We start from the raw sequence: 22,704 nt of genomic DNA, 5'->3' as shown, positions 1-22,704 counted from the left end.
TTTTTTTTAAATAGCAATAATAATTGAGTCCATGCTGTGATAAATGACTGAGTAACAAAAAACTGGGAAGTAACAAATAACTCTCATACAGAATTCCAAATAATTTGTGTACATGCTCTGGCCTCAAGGAGGTAGAGTATACTCACCACCCGCTAGGTGTGGGTGGGCTTCATGATTTCGTTAATAAAGAGGGTGGTGAGCTAACAAACCTGACCTCAGCCAGGTGGTCCAGATCAACGTCACCAGCCATAAACCACATCGGTAACATGTACCCTTGATGTGATGTGATGTGATGTGATGTGATGAAAATAGTACTTCACTCTGTGGTCCTCCTCTCCCAAAGCTTGCAATCCCAGCCCACCAGAGTCTAGTTATAGGGGAAACATCAGATAAATCCCAATCGAGGGGCAGTCCACAAAATACCTGAGCAGTACTCCTCAAAACTATCAAGGTCATCAAAAACAAGGAAAGTCTGAGAAACTGGGACAGCCGAGAGGAGACCAGGAGCCACGATAACTACACATAACCTGGTTTACTGGGTGGGATCTCAGAACAGGAAAGCGACGTCCGCAGAAAAACCAAGGGAAGCCAAACAACGTACAAACTTACAGATTCATTAACTGTGCCAAATGCACCATGCTGACGTATGATGTTAATAATGGGGAAAAGCTATCTGGGTGCGTGTGCAGGTATGCGTGTGGGGAGTAGGAAGGGTGACACGGGAACACTTGTCGCTGTCTTCCCAACTTTCCGGAAATCTAAAACTGCTCTGAAATTAGACACCACTTTTAAAAATATAACAGAAAACGATGGAATGGCTCCTCTGAACTGGATAAACCCCGAAGGCCTCCGGGAAAGGACGTGTGAGATCAATCTGAGAGATGAGAAATAGCCAGCAAGACCCAGAGTAGCATGTTCCCAGCGAAGGACAAGGGACACACGGGGCCCCAAGAGGGACCGGAGGGGAAGGAGGCAGGGCTGCTCAAACAGAGTCAGGGAGAGAAATGGTAGAGGGGAACAGAAGGTCCTAGGATTCAAGAAGGCAGGTGGCCTGACCCAGGTAGGTAGGTCATGGCGACCTCCGACTGGAGCCTGGGGGCACTGGGAGGTCAGTGGAAGGAGTTAGCAAGATGAGCAAGATCTGACCTGTTTTCTAAGAGCGCCCTAGCTGCTGCAGGGACAGGGCCAGAGTGGGGCAATGAGAGCAAGGGACAGTGGTCACCCCACAGTCAGTGACCACTTCAGGCACCACAGTCATTGGAGACGCAACCTGGTGAAGATGTGGGAGCCCCCAGGAGGTCTGTAAAGAAGGTAAGGGGTGGGGAGTCCGGAGCAAAGTGAGCCTCCCACCCAGGCTGACGATCCCCAAGTCTGACGCTTTTGGAAAAGTCTCCACAACGAGGCTATGGGACATTCCAGGCATGGAGTGAGTGTCCAGGGAGAAAGAGCCTCCTTGGTGGCAGAGCCTCGCCTCGGTTCGACCACATCCTACATTTGCTCCCTGTGAGATGCTGTCATTCAGAGCCTCAGTGTCCTCATCTGCAAAGTGGGAACAACACTTCCCACCTCCTAAGGGGACTGGAAGAAAGCTCAACAAGAAAAGACTCCTGGTACAAACTGTCAGTAAGCATTATTTCTACAAGAAATGCCCAAGGTGGAAGGAATCTCAGAATCTTATCCAACATCCCATTTTAAAGATAAGAATGTGGGGGCGCCTGGGTAGCTCAGTCGGTTAAGCATCCGACTTTGGCTCAGGTCATGATCTCACGGTTCAGGAGTTCAAGCCCCACGTCGGGCTCTGTGCTCACAGCTCAGAGCCTGGAGCCTGCTTGGGATTCTGTGTCTCCCTCTCTCTCTCTGCCCCTCCCCCCCTCCCCCCCCCCCCCCGCTCATGCTCTGTCTGTCTCTCTCTCAAATAAACATACAAAAATTGTTTTTAATAAATAAATAAAGATAAGAACGTGGAGGCACAAAGAATGAAAACTATGCAGGTGAAGAGCTTAGTGAGGACAAAGTCACCCCCCACCCTGACCCACCCCACCCCCCACCCTACCCGGACCCATTCTCTGGGCTTTCTCCACACATTCCATTCTGACCACAACGGAACTGGGAGAGGCTCCCTCATCAACAACCGTCTCAAAACACCTCTTCAGGAAAGTTCTGAAAACGTGCTCAAAACTCCCCCATAGTTCTCCATACCATTATAGGTCTGCTAGCCCAGGACAGGGATGGCAGGGGGTGAGGGGGTTGATGAAGGGCCCCGCAGACTAGGCCCAACCTCCCGAAATCCTGGGTCTGCTCCAACCCCCAGGCACACTCAAGCAGCCTGGCCTCCTCACCATCCCCACCCCTGAACCATGCTGGGCCCCCCCATCTGTCAGGCATAGCCCCAACAACGGCCAGCTTCCACTTCCAGAGTCACTATCTGACCCTCATTTTGCCCAAAATGACAGGGGTATCTTATAAAAATAAGCTTTGATTTTCAGGTGCCTCTAGGGAGCCACTTCCTCTTATGCTCCCTAGCTGGAGTCTAGAAAGATCTAGAACCTTCCTGGCAGTCTGCAATGACCTCTCCAGCCTTTCTCACCTCCCCTATAACCCTCAGCTCAGAGCAGACATTCAATGACTTGTTGAAGGAATAACACCACCTTGGTACAACCATTAAGTTTGTAGATTAGCATTTTCATCAATCAAAGATGTGGAAAACATCGCAGTAGCTCATTCGTAAAAACACCCTGAAGGCAAAAGTGAATAACTACTTTCTTCTGGGAAGCCTTGTACAATCTCACACAGACCAAATGAAAAGCACCAATCTCACAATTAGAAGATTTTGAAGAGTCTAATGCAGGACTCTGAATTAAAACATAAACCCAAGGTTGCTCTAATTTGCTAAATTTTGTCCTAAATGCAAAGGTTGGCCCCAGCATTCCAGAAAGTCCTACATTTCCTCTGTATCTCTAACCAAGACCACCGTTTTTCAATGAAGTGGGCCAACTCTGTTTCACTTCTGTGATTCCAAAGAGGCCTGTTATTAAAATCAGAAACCCAGCAGCAGCTGGGTACTCCCATTGCTTCTAGAACATGCTTTATTTAAATTCTGAATTCCTGAAAGTCACCCTGCAGAGAGGAGCCAGCCCCTCCCCCTCAGTCATGACACACACATAAAATTTACTGTTGGGACAGGTCGGTTTACCTATACAGACACACAAGGGAAAGGGAATCAAAAGGAGGGGAATTCTCCACAAATTAGGTCCATCCATCAAAGGTTCCTCCTCTCAAAATCAGAGGAGTGTTACAGCCTCGGATCCGAAAGCCACACTTCGCTGCACTACAACAACTAGAAAAAGAAATTCCAATTTCCTCCTCTGCTCTGGAATAGATAATACAAGATTTTTACTCACCTTTGGAGCGAGTAGAGATATCCATGCCCTCTACCACCTCCTGTTCTGTTTTTATTTCCTCTTCAGCCAAGCTGAAACAGAGCAAATTAGGTTCACGTTTAGGTAGACTGAGAACTTGCCCCATGGGGGCGGCTATTTAGAAGTTCTAACAACAAACCCACATTTAAGCCAATCCCCCATCCTTATGCAGGGCTGGGGGGTGGGGGGGAAGAAACCCACGTTGGATTTCAAACAAAAGTGTTAAGACTCCTAAAGGGGTTTTTCAAACCACTAGGTTGTTCTTTTTTTAAGTCAAATTACTATTCCAGTTGTCATGCTGTTGGGGGATGCAAAAAAAAAAAAAAAAAGCATTTTTTTTTTTAGACACACAATTACAATCTGCCCCTGAGGGCCAATGAGAACCCAGCCAACAAGTAAACAAGTTTCTTGTTGTTAACACTGGGTTCAGGTTAGAGGCGGTTCACAGGGTACCCTGAGTTCTGATCTCTGAATTCTGCAAGGCAGGGAGCATTACACAGACCTCTCGGCTAAATCTTAGGATTTCTCGATGAGGCGGGAACGTGAAAAAAATATATAGGTGAAATTGCAAAGTGAAAAAATATGCCCAGGTTAGAAGCAAAAGGCCTGGTCTCAAAACATTCATTCAAACCACTAGCATCTGTCCCAGGAATTAGGCTTGGGGTACCCACACTCCCATCCCCTGGATGTTTCCTCTCAGTAGCAGGCATGGCTCAGAGAAAGCATTCAGCACTCTTGAGCTGTGACTAATTATCCCCCACCACAAAAGTGGAATGAGGAAGGATTATTTGAAAGACAGACTGAGTTGGGCGTTGGGGGGGAGCAGTCCCCTTGGCTGGGAAGGTCTACCAGACTCTTCTCTCACTCTCTCGGCTGGAACTCCTGTTGAACAGAGTGCAGAGCATTTCATGTGTTCCGGAACCACACACACACACACACACACACACACACACACACACACACGCATACACACACACCTCTCCCAGGCAAGCCAGTAGAGTTCTGCTTTAGTAGGTGCAAAATGTTGTGGTGCTGGAACTTCCCAAGCACTCAGGGTGACCATGAAGTGATAAGAATCCGAGCAAGTACTTTAGCTGCAATCCCGTCAGTCTGTGGTTCACCATGAAGAAATGGGTGCATCACCAACTGACATGGCTGGAATTTTCCATTTGGAAGACTCAAAGCCAGGACTGGAGGGGAAGGCTGAGTGAGAGAGGAAGGATCAGAATGTCCCTTCTGTGTTCTGTGGCCTGAGACGGTGACGGGACAAAAGGGGAGTCCAAAATGGCCTGGAACCTCAGGATCAACAGAAATGCCATGTCTGATAAGGGAAGAGGGTTCAGGATAAGAACCAGACAGAAAGAAGAAATTATGGCCCAGAATAAAGTTAGAAGAACTTGCACACCTCAAACTTAACTAGTCCCAGCAGAGAGAATAAAGAGAGGTAGTTTAAAATTGGTTGGAATATTAACACACTTTGCTCACTGATACGGAACCCTATTAACAATTTCACTTATAGCATCTGCAGAGAAAGCCCGCGACACAAATTCACCAAAGAAACAACGGACATGTTGTCACTAACGGTTTCCATCAAACACAGACTCTTCAATGTAAACACTTCACTAACATGCAATATTCCAGGGTGATTTGTGGAAGGTGATTTCAGCACGTTTACTTTTTTACTCCCAACTTCAGAGACGGACATTCTCAACAGGGAGGAAACACAGACACTCTGCCTGCAACCACACACATATTGTCCAAATGGATACTGCTGACAGTTTCTTGCTTGGGGTGCCTGGAAATACATTTGCGTAAAACACCCAGAGCAGCTCTCAGAGATGATCTGAGTTGAGCTGATCAACCCAAAGAGAACAAACAGCAACCTTGATCTTTCTAGCAACTAGAATCTGTTTCCCTCTCTAGCATGAAGTATGTGAAATCCTAAACTTACTGCCACTGATCCCCTATTTTGAGTGACAGAGAAAACACTCAGCTGGGATCCAACCAAAACGTACAGTGAGAAAACGATTATGCAGAATAGAGCCCCCAAAACCCACTTGAAGGATTTCGGCGGTGATGAAAACATTCAAAGGTGTATTGATCATGGAGGAGGGACTGCATTCAAGAGAACAATTATTTGGCCTCCTACAGCCCAGAGGCGCAGAGTACTTCAGGCAGGGATGCTGCTGAGAAGCTAGGAAAATGCAAACTGGTTATGTGGTGGCTATTTGCTGCTGCAGAAGGGGTGGGGGGAGGGGAGTGAAGTTGTTTTATCTTGATCTTTCCAAGTATTACCAGTGAGCACCATAATCACCCCACTTTACCAGTAGCACCACCAGCTTCAGCCAAGGATTTTAAGCATGATTTCAGAAAACCCATCTTTTTCGCAGATCAGCAAGCCACCCTTTCAAAGGGAGCCCGTGCACGCACTTGCACGCACACAGACATACAATAACTTGCATTTGACTAAAGGAAATTGCAGTGTCTATGCGTTAAAAGGGAAAAAACTTCATTTACAAGAGCAAAGACCAGAATGCAAAATGAGTCATTTTGAATAGCCACATCTAAAGGGACTTCCTTTTTTCTATACCACTGATCTCAGTTTTCTTGGTTGTTGTTCTGTTTTGTTTTGTTATTTTATTTTATTTTTTTTTTGGTTTAGTGCTAAGCACCAGTATGTTGTTAGGGGGAAAATTACGACTATTACATCAAAAGCTCTGTACCTGTCTGAATGCCCCCCCCCAAGACCGTGGTCAATTTAGGTTAAAAACTGTTCAGTCATTTGGAGGAGGAAAAAAAAAAAAGTCAAATACTAATTGTTAAAAAGAAAAGCCAGCTGCACCCGGAGAAAAGACTTTGAACTCTTGTCATTAACACATGAAAGTCTTAAAAAATATACAGCATGTTTCCTATCTGCTAGCTTCCAGCAACCCCGATTATTTAAATCAAAAACAATGGAACAACAAGTCCTTGTTTAAAACTGACATTATTTTTTTTTTTTAAGGTCCACTGAGGAGGCAGGGGGCCAGCTAAAGAAAAGGGTAAAAAATTAGCTGAAAACCCAAACTACAGCCTTTCACCCCAACAGGAAAATACACCATCAACTAGTTGTATAGGACATATATGTTCCCACCGTTACCACCTCTTTCGCTCACATTTACCCTAAGTCACTTGCCTGTGGATTTCACAAACTGATACATTTCAGGCAATTAAAGAAGAAACAGCAGCAGCTTCTGCAAATACAACCAAGACTTTCCCATCCGGTCCCAGAAAGAATAAAAGATTTCTCCCCCAGTGCCTGAGCAAGAAAACCTCGGCTGACTTCTTAACCTGCATGCACTGGAAAAGAGGAATTAAAAAGTTGAATATGAAGCGCTGAACCTCCAGGATGTTTTAAGCCTTCTGATTATCAATTCTGAGGACTCAAGGCTGGTCCGTAATTCCCAGGAATGCCATCCCCTCCACACTTCCAAAAGAGAGAGAGAAAGAAAAAGAGCAAACATCTAGTTTTGACAGGGGAAAAAAAAAAAAAAAAAAGCCTGGATACACAATGCCCAGATCTTTCTTTTCCCCAAGTGCCCCTACTATTTGACTTTTAACCAAGAATATCTAACCCATCTAGAATATATAACCAGCATGCACAAGACTCTGGTTCTACAGATGGGGATCATCGCACAGCAATTCAAGAATCATGCATCATTCGGAAGGGCTTTTCCTTTAGGTTTTTACTTTCATTCAAAATCCCAAACTGGTCCAGGCTGTAAGAAAAATGTAATCCCCAAGACACAACATCTTCCTCTTCTAGATCACAAAATGTGAACATCAAAATAAGAAAACCATGCTTCCCTAAATCTGCAATTAATTTTTTTTTAAATTGGGGGGGGAGGGAATGGTTAGCAGAGCAGCTTTATTTATATAAGCACTCACCTAAAACAGGCAGAGTCATCGGTAGCTAAGCTATTTATGCAGGATTCTTAAAATGGCGTCTTGCAACACTGCCTCATTCCTGTATTGAAGCTAAAATGGTAGCAGTTTGTTCAATAGCTGTAGCTCCTGTTTAAGCAGCCCTGCTAGTTTCAAAGCCACCTTCCTAAATATCTGAACTAGGAAAAGCTCAACCAAAGGACACCAACAACCCAACGTTTAGAAGCTTAAAAAAAAAATCTGCAATGACAGGGGGAGTTTGTGAAGTCACAGGTTCCTAAGGAAAACCCTTTCCTTTTAGAGCCTGAGCCTCCAAACATGAGGCTCTGAGGTGAGGCCCCCTGGCCCTCAAATTAGGTGGGTGGGAGGTTAGGAATGACGCAGCCCTAAGGAGCCGTCAACTGCCGACAGACAGGTGTCCGTACAAATGCAAAAATGCTAAAAGGGAGCAAGCTGGGGAGGGGGGGAGGAAGCCCATTCCCCCTTCTGGACAGATCACAAACCAGCTTTGCACCCCTACCAAAAAGGAGGTAGGTTAAATGAAAGTGTTTCAAGGACAGCAGTCACCTGAAAAGCCAAGCCAAAGGGCCACACCCCTGTCTGAGGCCAAGGTAAAATAAAAAGGCTGTTTAATAAGCCTGAAAACGGCCACCAAATCCCCAGCCAGTCCTAAGACAGTTAACCTCCAGGAAAGACAATCTGAGTCTGCAGAGCAAAACGACAAACAGTGCCCTTAGCCAATGCACGGGATACTCACACATCGGATTTTTGTCCACCCCCAACAGAGCCCTGAAAATTAACAATGGGTTTTGCAAAACCCGCTTTCAGAGGCCGAACGAACAGCCTCATAGTGGATAATGTAAATTTACTGTTGCAGGTCTGAGAATTGGCCTCGCAACTCTGGTGCTGAGTGGGGAGTTTCAAGGTGACTGCTTTGTAGCTCCAGGGGAGAAAGGAGGGCATGGTGCCCAAGGCTGTGCCGGGGCAAGGACGGGTGGTTGGCTCCTCGCCGGCCGGTAGGTAGGTAATCTTGATGAGGAGGGACAGCCTAGCGGCGACGCTTAGCTGCGTGCTGACATGGCTCCCGCCTGCTTGTTTATCTGTAAGGAGAGTGGGGAGTGGGGGGAAGGGCAGCCCAGCCTCAGCGACCCAGCCAAGGGTGAATCCTCACTTGTTTCGCGTTTAAGAACCAGGAGAGAGAGGACTTCTACACGGATGCCCTTTCTAAACCTCTGCTGCGGGGTGGCGAAGACACTTGTGCACGTTATCTTTCTTTTCAGGGTCAACCAGACAGAGGCAAAGCCAGACCTAGGGCCTCTCGGCTGACAAATGTTGCCTCTGCCACAGGAGAGGAGAAAAGAAGGCCAAAGAAACAAAGAGATCACACATTTTGAAGTGGTTGGACTTTTTAAAAACCTACCTTTGCCTCCAGGGTTTTCTGGGTTACTGTCATCCTGGCTTTTTAAAAAGGGACCCCGTCTCCCCCCCCCCCCCCATTTAAGACCTGAAGAAGTTTCCCCACTGTTCTCCCAGGGAAAGAAAGGGGGGAATGTTTTGTTTAAAAGAAAAGGGGTTACAAGAAAGAAAGAAGGAAAGAAAGAAAAAGCCATTGTTTTCATCCCTAATTTATAATCCAAGAGGCCCCATTGTTTCTTTCTTTCTGACTCAAATCTTTGGGCTGTTAATTATAAAAGTAACCGGACTCCGCTCCAACAGGCTAACTATGTTCTTGCGCAGCCATTAGAAAAACTCTGTAGAAAGTTTACTGAGTGATTATATATAATTAATTCCTAGTTACAGACGGAACACTGACCATTTTCTGGAGCTAATAAAAGCACTCACTCCCCCTCCCCCACGTGAATGCCACTTAATTTCCCAAAGCAGAAAGTGAATCCATCCTGGAGGGTCTTGAAGGAAAAAAGAGAGAGAGAGAGAGAGAGAGAGAAGAATCAGCTCCAGTGTGTCTGTGTTTGTTCCTCGCAGCTGTGCGTCCTCTTTGGGGACTGAGGAGGCAGAAGGAATAAAGGAAAACCCAAGTTCCGCACCTCCCTCTGAAATTTATAACCGTGGCAGAAAGATCACTCTACCTTGATGTGAAAAAGAACAAGGGAGGGGGAGGGAATGCCCCAGGAATGGAATGTAGGAGGCTCTTCAGCTTGGCGGATCAGCTTCTCCTGAAAGGAACAAAGATGGTAGAAACTTCCAGAAGGCCCGTTCTCAGTCTGGCCACTCCGATTGTCAATCTGTAACCTTCCCTCCAAGTCTATTGGTTCAGAGCTGCAGAGAGGAGCCCCATTGGGCTGCTCTGTAAGCCAGCGCTGCTGTCCCTACCTGGTCCTGCTGCAATGCAGACATTTCTTTTTTCCCCCCTTAGTGAAGCTGGAAAATAAGCTACTTTGGAAACAATTAACTTTTTACAGACTCATGCTTGGTGGTGGCCACGGTACCAGAGGAAAGTGGCCAGCCTGGTCCAGGGCCGGGAACCTGCTGGGGATGCCCATTTGAAAACAGACCTCGGAGCTTTTAGAGGATGAATGCCTTGCCCTCAGGCTTTCTTCCAGTCCAACCAACACACCATTATGCAAACGTCGAAGGCACCAAACCAGGAGTCTTGTGATTAGATATTACTTCTAGGGAGGCCACAAGAACCTCAATATGTAATTTCCATTTACAGCCAGAAGATAAGAACAAAGAAAATAGCTAAGTGTCTGGACTTATTTGTGCGGGGTGGTAGCACTATTCAGTTTTATGTGCATAACATCATTAACTGTCTGCACTTCTTAACTCTAAAAAGCTGGCCTTACACAGCCTTTCCTTAACTTAGAAATTGGTACATTTCTCGTTATTAAATGAGCCCTTTTCCAACTGATGCTACAAGGTGGGCGGGTGGCTGGACGCTGAACTGAAAGGAAAAAAAAAAAAGATCACGGACTCCATAAAGTTGGGTGTCACACAACAATTGAATATACTTCCAGCATTTACAGTCATGCTAGACTGGTCTTCAGGCTGGGAAATCTGTGTACTGAACTTCGGGGTAAATTCTGAAGCTAACGCTAAACAGTCCACTTTTTTCACTCTTAAGTTCCAGCTGCAGCATTAAGAGATCAGGGGAAGTGTAAGAAGTGAGAAATAAATCCTAAGTAAAAGCGAGCAAGCATACAGATGTGTGGGGTCAGGCTGGGGAAAAGGCCAAATCTGTTGTGCAGTGTGAGCAGTCCTGAATCAAACCAAGTTTGGTGGTGGGTGGGATTTTACACTACAAGTAAGTCTCCTAAAACATTAATACTGCCACCCCCACCCCCACCCCAGGCTGCTGCCTCACCAAGGTTTAAGGCTCTGTGCCTCTAAGAAGAAGCACTTTTTGTTACATTTCACAAGCAGATCACCTACCCAGAGTTCTAGCTAATATCCAAACAATCCCAATTAAAGGTCTCCTCCCAAGTCACAATGAACTGAACATTTCTCCCCTGTCTGAGGGTAAACAGGAAGTGTGATCTCCAATCCTAGCAGCAGGTTATCAGGAAAAACAGTGGAATTCAAACAGTCACCTAAAATCAAGACACCATTAAAAAGCCCTTCTTTGGTTCCTGCTCATGAAAAGCCCCCCAACTGCTGTAGCCAAGACCCTCTGTCACAAACAGACCCCAAACGTCCGCCAAACTCTTTATACATGGTCACAGAGGAAATGGATTTGCTTTACTTACCCAACAAATGTTCAAGCAACCGTCTCATTTTTCCACAGTTAAGAAGAGAGAACAGGCTGGCAGATTTGGGACTTGATCAAAAAGGAAATTTTTTTTTTTTTTAAAACAGTTACATGGGATTATTAAACACACGCACACACAACAACAACACAACCCAACAACTGAATATGGAATGCTGTCATGAGCCACAGACATGATTTTATTTCCTCTGCACTCCATCACAGAGGAGGACAGAGGATGATACAATGTAAGAGAGGGAGAGGAAAATGAAAACAAGGATAAAAGATACATGAGTTCATTGAAAATCATGCAAGAGTAGAAAGCTACGGGATTCGAAACGAGTCCTCACAGATTTATTGCAGGATGTTGTCCAACCTCCCTCCCCCTCTACACACAGCCCCCCCCCATCCCCATCCCTACTCTAAAAACTTCCTCCAAAGCCTAGAAAACACTTTCAGAGACATTTGCTGGCTGTAGGCTGGCTTGCAGAAGAACACTCTGTATCAACAGAAGTCAGGAAAAAAGGCTGAACAATGTAGTTTCAAGTGAGGAAACCCTGTAGGGAGAGAAAAGACCATGTAGAGACTCACTCCCACCCACCTAGGCCCCAGGAGCTAGGAGCTCTCCTTAGCACTGCTCTGCTCAGGGCTTGGTTCTTTTTAAAACACACGTCCTCTCTTGTCAGAACTTACTCGAGCCTTCCCAGAACCTCTTTGGAGAGGTAAACTTGCCTGCTGTGCTGTCTGCCATGAGCTCTCCTTAGAGAGGAGCCTGCTTCTTACCTTCCATTTTCTTCCCCCAGCAGGCATGTGACACAAGAGAAGACAATAGTGCGGGGGGGGGGGGGGGGGGACTGCTCAGAGAGAGGGAGAGAGAGAGAGAGAAGGAGAGGAGGAAAAGAAAAAAAAAAAAAAGGGAAGGAAAAAAAAAAAAAAAGCTTCTTTTTTGGCATTCCAGGATCTAGCTTCAAACTATTCCAGAAACACCATGTCCTGGTGGAAGAAAAGGTGTGCCAGGCCTTTGCCAGTTTGCAAAATCAAGCTATGGCTAATGGCTACTTAGCCATGTGACCCAAGAAAGCAAAAAAATTCTCTCTAAACAGTTCCAAGTTAACCTAAGTGCTGTGGGGGTGAGTGTGGCACGGCCAGCCACAGAGAAATCACACTGCTCGCCCACAATTCGGATGTCTCAGAGGGAGGGGGAGAAAAGATGGTTAAAAAGTCCAGCTTACCTCTGTGGATGCATTGTTAACACTGTGTAATGTCAATACTTATAAAACATGGAGGACAGGCTCCTAGTTCTCACAGAAAAAGGGTTTGGCACTTCGGCTTGATGATCTGGCCGCCTAATAAAAGCTCATCCCCGATTGGCTGCCCCGGCAAATCGGAGTGTAAGGCCGCCCGGGATTGGCTGAAACACTTCCTGAGCGATTATCTTTGTGAGGCTCTGGTGAGCCAAGAGCCATCCTGTGCATAGAAAAAGACAGGCTAAGCTAGGCCTTTTGCAGCAAGAAAAACTTGGGAAAGGGGCCCCCAGACGCACTTCTCCCACACCCTGGCTGGGTTTCCCGGCACGGGCAAACCAGTGCAGCCAGCCTGACCTGCTCCAGCAAAGCCTGAGGCCCGGATGCCACGGGGAAGGGAGTTTTTGGGGTGAGCTGAAAGGGCTCACCCTCACCTGCCCCCACAGAAGCGGCTCTCGGCTGGGAGGGAGCCTGGCCCTTTTCTAGAACAGTCCAGCAGGATGGTTTTCCTCCCCCCGCCCCGCGGGGGAAGGGGGGTGGGAAGCAAAACCGAGGAGTGGGGAGCCCCAGGAAAGCAGCCAAGGGGGCACGCAAGCAAGAGGGGTTGGAGGAAGGCCTCTGAGGAGCTGAGGGGGAAAGAGGACAGGCGAGCCCCCCACCCCACCCCCAAGAAGTCGCTAAAGGGCAGCCCTGGCTCCTGGGGGCGGGGGGGGGGGGGGGGGGGGACAGGGGATCGGGGCTGCTGAGCAGAGGAGGGGAACAGAATGGTCAGGTTTGCATAGTCATTGTCAAAACGCCTCCTGGAAAAGCAGGCCAGAGAGCCGGCCATTCCCGGGCCGAGAATCTAACTTCTCGCCCCCCCTCGGCCAGGACTCAAAGGAAAACCAAAATGGGCTCCTGCCTCCCTGCCAGGATGCCAACGGGCCCCCCTGTCCGTCCTTACCCTAAGAAAAGCCAAATGCGCTCCTAGCAGGCCACATGCCTAGATCTACAAACTTCCCTTCCCCTCCCGGCCCCCTCCCCCACCACTGAGGCCTGCTAAACCTGTCAGTTAAACAAAAATCTGACTTCCGTATTAGTCTGCAATGCCTTCAGCTTCCTGCCTATTAACCCTCTCTCGGACTCTGGGCCTGGCTGGGAAAAACTAGGCCCTGAGAGCGCAGAAAAGGCCTGTGGAAAAATACCAGCTGCGGCCCTCTCGGCAGATGCAGAAAGAGAGAGAGAGAGGGAGAGAGAGAGAGGGTGAGCCGCTGTCTCTCGCCTTTGCTTCCCAAGGAGGCGTGTACCTTCTGAATCCAGGGCACAGGCAGTGCCTCTCGGTCTGAGAAGCCATTTAAGTCCAGAGGGAGAAAGAAAGATGTCAAGCCCAGCGAGGGAACAAGAACCCCCATTATGAGCCAGGCCTACACCCACGGCTTAGCCCTTCCTGCCACAATCATTCCTGTATGTATGTTCTTGGGGAACTGGGCCCTCGGTGGGCAGACAAATCCCATGAGCTTTATAAGGATTCTTGCTTAAATTTATTTCCACAGAGAACGGCTTCTTTTCGTCCCCTAAGGCAGATGGAACAGCTATTTCACACACAGCCCTGCTCTTGGCAGCCCCCCACCCCCATCTCTGGCACTGTTCCCCAGTAAAATATTAACTAGTTTTTCGGAGCTACTTATAATTCCATCCATTTCAATAGTATCAGGAGGTCTTTTGCCTGTTTACTCCCGAAGGCTGCCTTTGTAGTTGGTCTGTACCCCGAGAAAGAAAAGGCAAATGCAAAACGATCTGAAAATGTCCATGCTTGCTTGCCTGCAGCTTTTTTTTTTCTTTCCCTCAAAGACAAGGTGCTTCATTAACAAGATTTTTTTTTTTTTTTTTCCAAACACCAAGCTAGAACAACAGAAGCTAAACAAACACCATCCTTTAGAGGCTGGAGAAAGCTTCCAGAAGTGATGCAGCCCTATGCCAGGAAGTAAAACCAGGGCCCAGTAAAGTCTCCCGTCTCCTCCTAAAATTAGGACTCGGTGGGCTTTCCTGTCCCACACCGTCCGTCCCCACAAAGAAAACAGCGCCGATCGCGTGCTCTCCCTGCCCCCCGCCCCCCCACATGGACCACAGATGCCCACCTCGCGCACATCAATTCCTCCTGGCTGGGAATCTTCTATAGACACACAGGAACAAGCCAGGAATCCAAACACACTGTACTGCAGGGTCAGGGCCCAGGCTCCGTGAAAAGGGAGGGGATTTTGTTGCTGTTGTGTATGAGGCCGAAGAGGCCAAGACGCAGGGAGGGACACCCCGACGAGGGTCCAGCACTCAGGACAGCAAGCCTGGGCCTCGCTGCAAGGCAGGGGCCCCCTCCCCACGCGTACAGGGAGACCAAGTGGGGGACAAGAGGTGGAGGCCGGGGCTAATCAGACTGTGCTGTCCCTCCGGGCCGCGTGGGCAGCGGCCCTCTGCCACCATCCCGTAGGGAACGCCGTCTGCCTCTGCAGGTGCTGCTTTGGGGGGGGACGGGCATGTCTGTGGTGGATCTCGTGTGCCACTAGCTTCACGACCCGATGAGGAAATGAACTGTGCCACTGGTGCGCGTGGTGGATTTTAACCCAGGATTAAAGCTTGTTGCATAAGCAGCTGTGGCTTCCTCCCCGCCCCCCCCCCCCCCCATCACTTGATCACTTGAAATGTTTTCTGGGGCAAAGAGCAGGAAGCTGCTGGCTTTTTCTGCCAGCTCTGCTCCGTTTGAGGAATGCTGTTGGTAGGTCTGAGGTTATCAGAAAGACGGCGATTTGGCTGGGGACAGAGACAAAGGTATGGTGGCAGATGGAATCCTGGGAGGGACAGGGATTGAAAAGGAAGCCCCGGGCAGGCCTACTAAGGGCCAACCCTGGACTCGATGGAATGTGGCCGATACACAGGAAATAAAGAAACCGAATGTTGCCAGCCTCCATCTAGAGATCATTCAGTGGCCCTTCTCAGACACCCCCTGCACAGAGTAGCCCCAACAGCAAGGGCTGTTCACCCTGGGCCTGCCAGGGTGCTAAATCAGCGCTTTGCACTGACTGACTCCGTGAGGCAGGGAGCATTGTTAGAGATCCGGAACCGAGCCCAGAGAGGTGAAGTGAGCTGCACAAGGTCACACAGCTGGCAAGCGCCCGAAACCAGACTTCCAACCCAGTTAGGACTCCACATCCCTAAATTCTGTACCTTCACCTGCCTCTAAAGAAAGGAACAAAAGAGAAAGCGAACCAAGCAGAGCAGAAACAAGGCTAAAATCTACCAAGAGCAACTGGCTGATCGGTGTTTTCTTTTAGGAGACCGACTCCACTGAGAAGAAGTTTTAAGTACTGAAGGATAGAGGTGGGATACCTTCAGCTCAGACTCATTTAAGGCCCAGAGAAAGCTCCTCTCTCCATACAAACCTCCACCAAGATGTTAAGGGGAACTCTCTGCCATCTCTAAAATCAGGTTTTTAGGGGCGCCTGGGCGGCTCAGTCGGTTAAGCGGCCGACTTCGGCTCAGGTTATGATCTCGCGGTCCGTGAGTTCGAGCCCCGCGTCGGGCTCTGTGCTGACAGCTCAGAGCCTGGAGCCTGTTTCAGATTCTGTGTCTCCCTCTCTCGTTCTGCCCCTCCCCGGCTGACAGAGTGAGAATGTCTCTCTCTCTCAAGAATAAATAAACATAAAAAAAAAATTTTTTTTTTAGGGGCGCCTGGGTGGCTCAGTCGGTTAAGCACCCGACTTCGGCTCAGGTCATGATCTCGCGGTCCGTGAGTTCGAGCCCCGCGTCGGGCTCTGTGCTGACAGCTCAGAGCCTGGAGCCTGTTTCGGATTCTGTGTCTCCCTCTCTCTGACCCTCCCCCGTTCATGCTCGGTCTCTCTCTGTCTCAAAAATAAATAAACATTAAAAAAAAATTTTTTTTAATAAAATAAAAAAAATAAAATCAGGTTTTTATATTCCTTGAAATCAGTGGTTCTCAATGAGGGGTGGTTTTGCTCTCCCCTCCCCCCTCCCCCCGCCAGGGGATATATGGCAATGTCTGGAGACTTCTGGGTTGTCACATTTAGGGGGAGAGGTCCTAGTGGCATCTAGTGGGCAGAGGGGAGACCAGGAACGTTGCTAACCATCCCCCAACAAGGATCTATGCTATCCACAACGTCCACAGTGCTGAGGTAGGGAAACCTTGGCTTGAATGCAAAGGAAGAAAAAAATCCAAGCACCCAACCACCGTGGAGCTGGATGGAAAAGCCAGGACAGGCCTAAACAAGCAGGTTCCGAGGTGATATGAATAAGCAATGAACTAATAAAAATAGACTAAAACATGTCTCTCTTACTATTCCCAGGGGATGGAGAGACTCAGAGAACAGAATCAGGCTCACAGAAGCCAGGCAGAGTGTGTCGGTGATAAAGCTGGCCTCAAAGGAGAGGAAGGGCTGACCCGGCTCCCTTCCCCAGGCACCTCGCCGCCGAGGCCTGGCCTCATGGAAATGGCTCTCCGCTCCCGCTGGCCAGCAGCCAGGCCAACAGCAGCCTCGGCAGGCTGCATCCCCAGATAGCCTCTTCACGGACTAGGAAAGCAAGTGTACTTGGGAGTTATCTGCCTTAAGCTAGCAGCAGGCCGCCCCATCCGTTAGGGGAGGCGGGCGGGATTGAGGCAGGGAAGTGTTTTAAATATCTTTTGTTTTGTTCCTTTTCGGCCAATCGGAACCGAGGCCAACTTCGGGCAGGGTGACAGAAGGGCTCACCTTCAGATCATGGACCTGAAGGAGTCATGTTACAGCCACAAAGAGGTAATTAGGATTTGTCCCTACCTTGGAGAAAAGGTGCCCTCTGGAAGGTCTTTTTTTTTTTTTTTTTTTTTCCTTCTTTCTAGGAGAGACTGGCAGGATTAAAAAAAATGGACGGGGGTGGGAAGGGCAGGTGGAAAGGGCTGGGGCGCGGTGGGGGGGGGGGATGGTTCATGACCATCAGGCAGATGGCCTCAGTGTGGGTAGCGGGAGACTTAAAGGATGCGGGAAGAAAATGCAAATCAGAAGGAAGATTCAGGACCTGCCCTCACCTGCTCTTTTTACTTCCTAGTAATTACCGTTATGGAAAGAAGAGCGCATACTTATTGGCTGTTTGTTTCTTTCTCCCACTAGACCCGTGGCGATGTCGGGAGACGTTTTAGGTTGTCCGATCTGGAGGAAGGGCGGGTGCTACTGAGATCCAGAAGGTACAGACCAGGAATGCTGCCAAACACAGGGCAGCCCCCCCCCCCACACACACACACACAACCGAAAACTAGCCAGCCCCAAGTATCCCTAGTGCCTTGAGGCTGAGAAAGCCTGCCCCAAACTGAGAGCTTCACCAAGGCAGAGGCTTGTCCGAATTCTTCACCACGGTGCCCTCAGTCTAACGCTGTGTGTCAGAGCTCAATTAATTAAACACCATTTCCCACCAGGACAGGTGCACTACTCTCCTATCCGAGCCCCCTGTATCTGCCCTTGGCACATGCTTGTGGGGAGAAGGATGTGTGGGAAGAAACTGGGGATTTGTACACACACACACACACACACACACACACAAAGAGGCTGCAGGCCTTTGAAAAGAAGTCAGACCTCGGCCCTCCTCTGCTCAAAAACCATCAACAGATTCCCACCTCATTCAGAGTAAGAGCCCAAGTGCTAAAAATGGCCCACTGGATCAGTGCCCTGCTCTGGATCCCTGACTCCTTGTCCTGCCTAACCTTAGCCTCGGGGCCTTTCCCCTTGATCTCCCACAGCCCCTCCCCCCAGCCCACCTTCCTGGTCCCCAAACCACCTAACACAAGCCCTTTTCCCTCCTCAGGGTATCAGCCTTCCCGCCTTCTCTTCTGCGTACCCCCTCCCTGCTCCCTCCCGGATGCCTCCCCATCAGAACCCTGGTTCCGTGGCCAGCCCTCTTTTTACACTTTAACCTTTTCTCTTTCTTTCCATATCAAGAGGCAGAACTGTGCAGTGATTGAGTACGTGGCAGCTGGCCTCAGACTGTCTGACGTCTGGGTGTGAATCCAGCTGTCCCACTGGCCTGGGCAGCTAGGCTGGGCAGCCTTGCTTGAGGTATGAAATTCTTTGGGACTTGATTTCCTCATCTGTACAATGGGAGCCATAATAATACTGATAATAATGCCCACCTGGAAATTCACTGACTCCGTGTTGTCAAGCACGGGTAGCCACACGCACAGTGAGCACTCAGGAGGTTGCAATTAGGATTTCCCTCTGCTCACTCTTAAAAAGGTAATTTCTGAATGCCTCCAAGTCATTTCTCTTCCTTTTCTCAACATCGGACGTCCCAAAGAAGCACAAGGATACATCCTGGTAGCTGGCACGTTCTAAGCAATTTCCATAAACTAACCAATCACCCTCACAAACCTGTGTGCAATGGGCACCTTAGAGTCATCAACCCATTTCCCAGATGAGGAAGCTGAGGAAGTATTCATAGCCTCCTTCTCTTTCCATCTCCTTCTGCCTGCTCCTCACTTTTTCCTCAACGCCTTTCAATTATTTACCCAGAAATTGCCGTGCCATCAATAAGGGACTGATTGAGTAAACATGGTCCTGCCATCCAGACAGAAGATTCTACAGCTGTGGCCCAAGACTCTGGGAACTCTTACGTACCGATATGGAACACTCTCTAAGACCCATTCTTGAGTTGAAAAACAAAACAAAACAAGAACAGTATGTGAAATATGTCATTTAAAAAAAAAAAAAGGCAAACCTCTGTGTCTTTTTCTTAACAGGTTTGCTTATTGGGGAGCTGGCTCAGTTGGAAAGCATGCGACTCTTGATCTCGGGGCTGTGAGTCTGAGCCCCATGTGGGGTGTAGAGATTACATATATACACACGTTTGCTTCTTATGCACTGAATTTCTTGGAAGCATACTTAAAAAATTGCTAACACTTTGCATCCAGAGGGTCCTGGGTGGCAGGAACGGGAAGGAGATTTTTTTACTGCTGTCTCTTTTGAATTTCAACCACGCGAATGTACTACTTCTTCCAAAATAAATCAGTAAATGTAATAGAGTATTAGGAAAATTGTGGAAGGCTATGAAATAGGCAAAAAAAAAAAAAAAGATTAATGGGTAGCCTGCTCTGGTGCGTTGGGTTACCTGCACTTTTGTTTCTGAGCTTTTCACGGCTCAGCCACTGGTAGAAAACCAATAGTAATGCAAGACACTTTTGTCCATAGACATGCAAATTAAGTCCCTGGAATGCGATGGATTACTGCCTGGTGGATCTGGGGACTTTTGCTAGTTTTCGCATCTATTCATAAATGCATGTCAGCATGCCTTGTATGAGCCCTGCTCTGACTCTGTCTTTGAATCAGTGGTCCGATCATCGTCCGTGTGTCCTCATTAATGATGAGTTACGTAAAATACATAAAACAGGTTCATTTTATATTTGTATGTAGCTGGTTAAAATGAATTATTTTAAATCGTAATTTCTTCTAAAAGAAAAACAAGTCCTCATTCACTTCCAAGAACGAACTCCAACTTAGTCTTGGGTCCACTGTTTGTTCGTTGACCTCATGCTAACATCTGATGCTGAACACCTCAGAGTTTCCAAAACACTTCCCTGCCCAGCGACTGCTGCTCTGACTGCTGGAGCTCCTCTCCCTCCAGACTCTGTTCCCTCCTGGCCCTCAGGCTCTTTATCTGGGCCAGCCTGTTGGGGGCAGGGTGGCGGAAGGGGTCCATTCCAAGCTTCCTCTCTAAGGAACTTGAGCAAGTTAGTTCGCCTTTTCGTGCCTCAGTTTCCAAGTCTGAGAAACGGGATTATAGTCCTTGCATCAGACATTGTGAGGATGATTTAACACAGGCACAGAGTACGTGCTCGAGAAATGTTAGATGATTTTTCTTTCTTTGAAACCAATCTACCACAGCAGATTCTCCCCCGAAACCCCAGACCTTCTAACTCCTGGGCAAGCATTTTCTTGTTGTTGATTCAGGCCGTCTACAAATAGGTTGGAGCACTTCCTCTACCCCTAAGCACCAGACTGTCTCTTGCTCCTGTGTTCAAGGACTGAACAAGGGAGGTAATGAACAATTAAATAAATAACATGAATAAGATTAAAAATAGCCTTAGGTCACCAGCAGAAGAGCCGCGTGTGGAATGCACTCAGGGCCGAGTGCCCAGGCTGCCCCGTGGTTGGGATGAGGGCTGTTTGGGGGTGGTTGATTCTGCGGACCAGGCCGAGGAGCCCTGCGGAGGGGCTAGTTTGAGGGAGTCAAGAAGTTGGGTTTGCTCTGCTCAGTAAGAGGTCCCAGCAGCCACCGCGCTAGAGGCCAATGCTATGTTATGAAGAAAAGCAGGGTGAGGGTACAGAGAAGTGACAGGATGGGGGTGTCTGCTTTAGACAGGTAGAAAGGGCTCCAGTGGGGCTGTGACATTTGAGTTGAATGAAGGAGATAAGAGCCTTCCCGGTGGAGGTAATAGCATGTACAAAGGCCCCGAGGCAAGCCTGAGCTTGGTAACTTGGTGTTTCTGAGGAACAAAAAGAGGCCAAGTGTGGCCGCTGTGAAAGGAGGTGCAAAGGAGTTGAGCATAGAGGTAAAGGCAAGGCCATGGTCACTATTCCGTGTGCAACGCTTCCATTACTCGGACTGAAAATATTCCAGAATGTTCTTTTACCTTCCCATACACCTGCCAAACAAAGCATTTCAAAACACATATTGGCTACGATCACTTTTCCTGATGTTTTTCAAAAAACCTTCAGCAATTCTACACTCATCAATGCAACCCAGACTTCGCCTATCGGGACCCCTTTATCTGATTCCACACTTGACTGCCCCCTCACCTCCCTCTATTGTTCAGTGAATCTGGCAAGCATGCCCCAAGTAGGCCCCACCTTGGTTCCTTCTCCCGGTATCTCTTGTTGGAATAACACCCACCCTTCAAATCCCAGTGTCCTTCCTTCGTTCTCACCTGGGAGCCTTCCTGGCTCCTTACCTCCTATTCCACCAGAGCACGTACCCCCGCCCCCACCACGCCCTGCCCATGGGACTTAGCGTGGGGGCTGCTGGGACCTCTTACTGAGCAGAGCAAACCCAACTTCTTGACTCCCTCAAACTAGCCCCTCCGCAGGGCTCCTCGGCCTGGTCCGCAGAATCAACCGCCCCCAAACAGCCCTCATCCCAACCACGGGGCAGCCTGGGCACTCGGCCTTGAGTGCATTCCACACGCCGCTCTTCTGCTGGTCACCTAATCCCTCTGATGGGTGCCACCGCCCTGCTCATAGGACTGCTACTGTCTCTCCCCAGTGGTTCTCAATCACTCACTATAGACTTACCTGGGAATTCTGCTCTAATTCTCCGGGAGTGTGTGTTTCACCTCCCAGGGAATCCCACTGTGCAGTCAAGGCTTTGAATCCTGTTCCAACTGGTCTCCTGCGGGAGGGACCAGATTAACAAGACATCACCTGCCTTCCCAAAGCCCTCTATGGGCAGCACTATTCATGATAGAGCCAAAAGGTGGCAACCACCAATGGTCCATCCACGGATGGATGGACACATGGAGAAATACCACACACAAGGGAATGTTGCTACTATTCAGCCGTAGAACGGAATAAAGTGCAGCTACACAGAACAGCATGAACGAACCTTGAAACCAGTGTGCTCTCTGTCAAGGAAGCCAGTCAACGAAAGCCACATATTGTTTGATTTCATGTCTACGATGTGTCCAGAATAGGCAAGTCCAAAAGAGAGAGTCTCACTTAGGATAAAATCCCAAATCCCCCACAGGGCCTTCCTCTCAATTCCTACCCATTTCCTTCCCCCCTGCTCCCTCCACTCCGGCCACCTGCCTGCCACCTGGCTGTTTCTCAATGCAACTTTTGCTTTTTGGGGTCTCTCTTTTGACCTTGAAGCTTATAGGTCTTCGTATCTCGCTCTTTATTTATTTATTTATTTTTGTGTTTATTTTTGAGAGTGGGGACGGGCAGAGAGAGAGGGCGACACAGAATCCAGAAGCAAGCTCCAGGCTCCGAACTGCCAGCACAGAGCCCGACACAGGGCTCGAACTCACAAACTGGGAGATCATGACTTGAGCCGAGGTCAGACGCCTAACTGACTGAACCATCCAGGCACCCCTGTATCTCGCTCTTAAGTCTCCCTTGTTATGTTATAAACTCCAGGAGTGTAGAACGGTGTCTTGCAGATCATGGGGCCCCTTCAGCAGACCATGACTATTAAGATAACTCAGTGCTTGATGAATGACTAAGGAAACAACGGATCCATTCATTCATTCCACATGGTTAGATCCACTTTCTGGCATCATGCCAAGCCTTCATACCTTCCTATTTTCTTTTCTTTTCTTTTTTTTAAGTAAACTCTATCCCCAACACGGGGCTTGAACTCACGACCCCGAGATCGAGTCGTATGCTCTACGGACTGACCCAGCCTGGTG

General features: G+C 48.5%; 1 protein-coding gene and 1 long non-coding RNA gene across 27 annotated transcripts in view; one reads left to right on the top strand and one right to left on the bottom strand.

The window, feature by feature from the left end:
* Positions 1-14,837, bottom strand: part of ZMYND8 (zinc finger MYND-type containing 8) — a 124,428-nt gene extending 109,591 nt beyond the window's left edge. For 3 of the 26 annotated variants that reach the window (XM_027070262.2, XM_027070268.2, XM_027070264.2), the window contains exons 1-2: positions 8,101-8,790; positions 3,402-3,472 (exon numbers count right to left, since the gene is read on the bottom strand). In XM_027070262.2, coding sequence (XP_026926063.2) covers positions 3,402-3,472; positions 8,101-8,306 — 277 coding nt within the window. In that variant the 5' untranslated portion in view covers positions 8,307-8,790. Of the gene's footprint in view, positions 1-3,401; positions 3,473-7,346; positions 8,036-8,100; positions 8,793-9,430; positions 10,608-11,047; positions 11,414-11,739; positions 11,799-12,278; positions 12,514-13,233; positions 13,321-13,576; positions 13,736-14,407 lie in introns of those variants that run through there. The other 23 variants (XM_027070273.2, XM_027070282.2, XM_027070269.2 and 20 more) reach the window with 19 other exon arrangements.
* Positions 14,838-14,953: 116 nt separating this feature from the next.
* Positions 14,954-18,639, top strand: LOC113602568 (uncharacterized). Its single transcript, XR_003424060.2, has 3 exons — positions 14,954-15,092; positions 16,625-17,071; positions 17,423-18,639. It is a non-coding gene; the product is annotated as an uncharacterized LOC113602568 (long non-coding RNA).
* Positions 18,640-22,704: the final 4,065 nt, after the last annotated feature.

This window comes from Acinonyx jubatus, chromosome A3 (genome assembly GCF_027475565.1).
Source record: "Acinonyx jubatus isolate Ajub_Pintada_27869175 chromosome A3, VMU_Ajub_asm_v1.0, whole genome shotgun sequence".
Classification (NCBI taxonomy): domain Eukaryota; kingdom Metazoa; phylum Chordata; class Mammalia; order Carnivora; family Felidae; genus Acinonyx; species Acinonyx jubatus.
The sequence above is the reverse complement of the archived record's forward strand: the minus strand, read 5'-3'. Positions and strand labels throughout refer to the sequence as shown.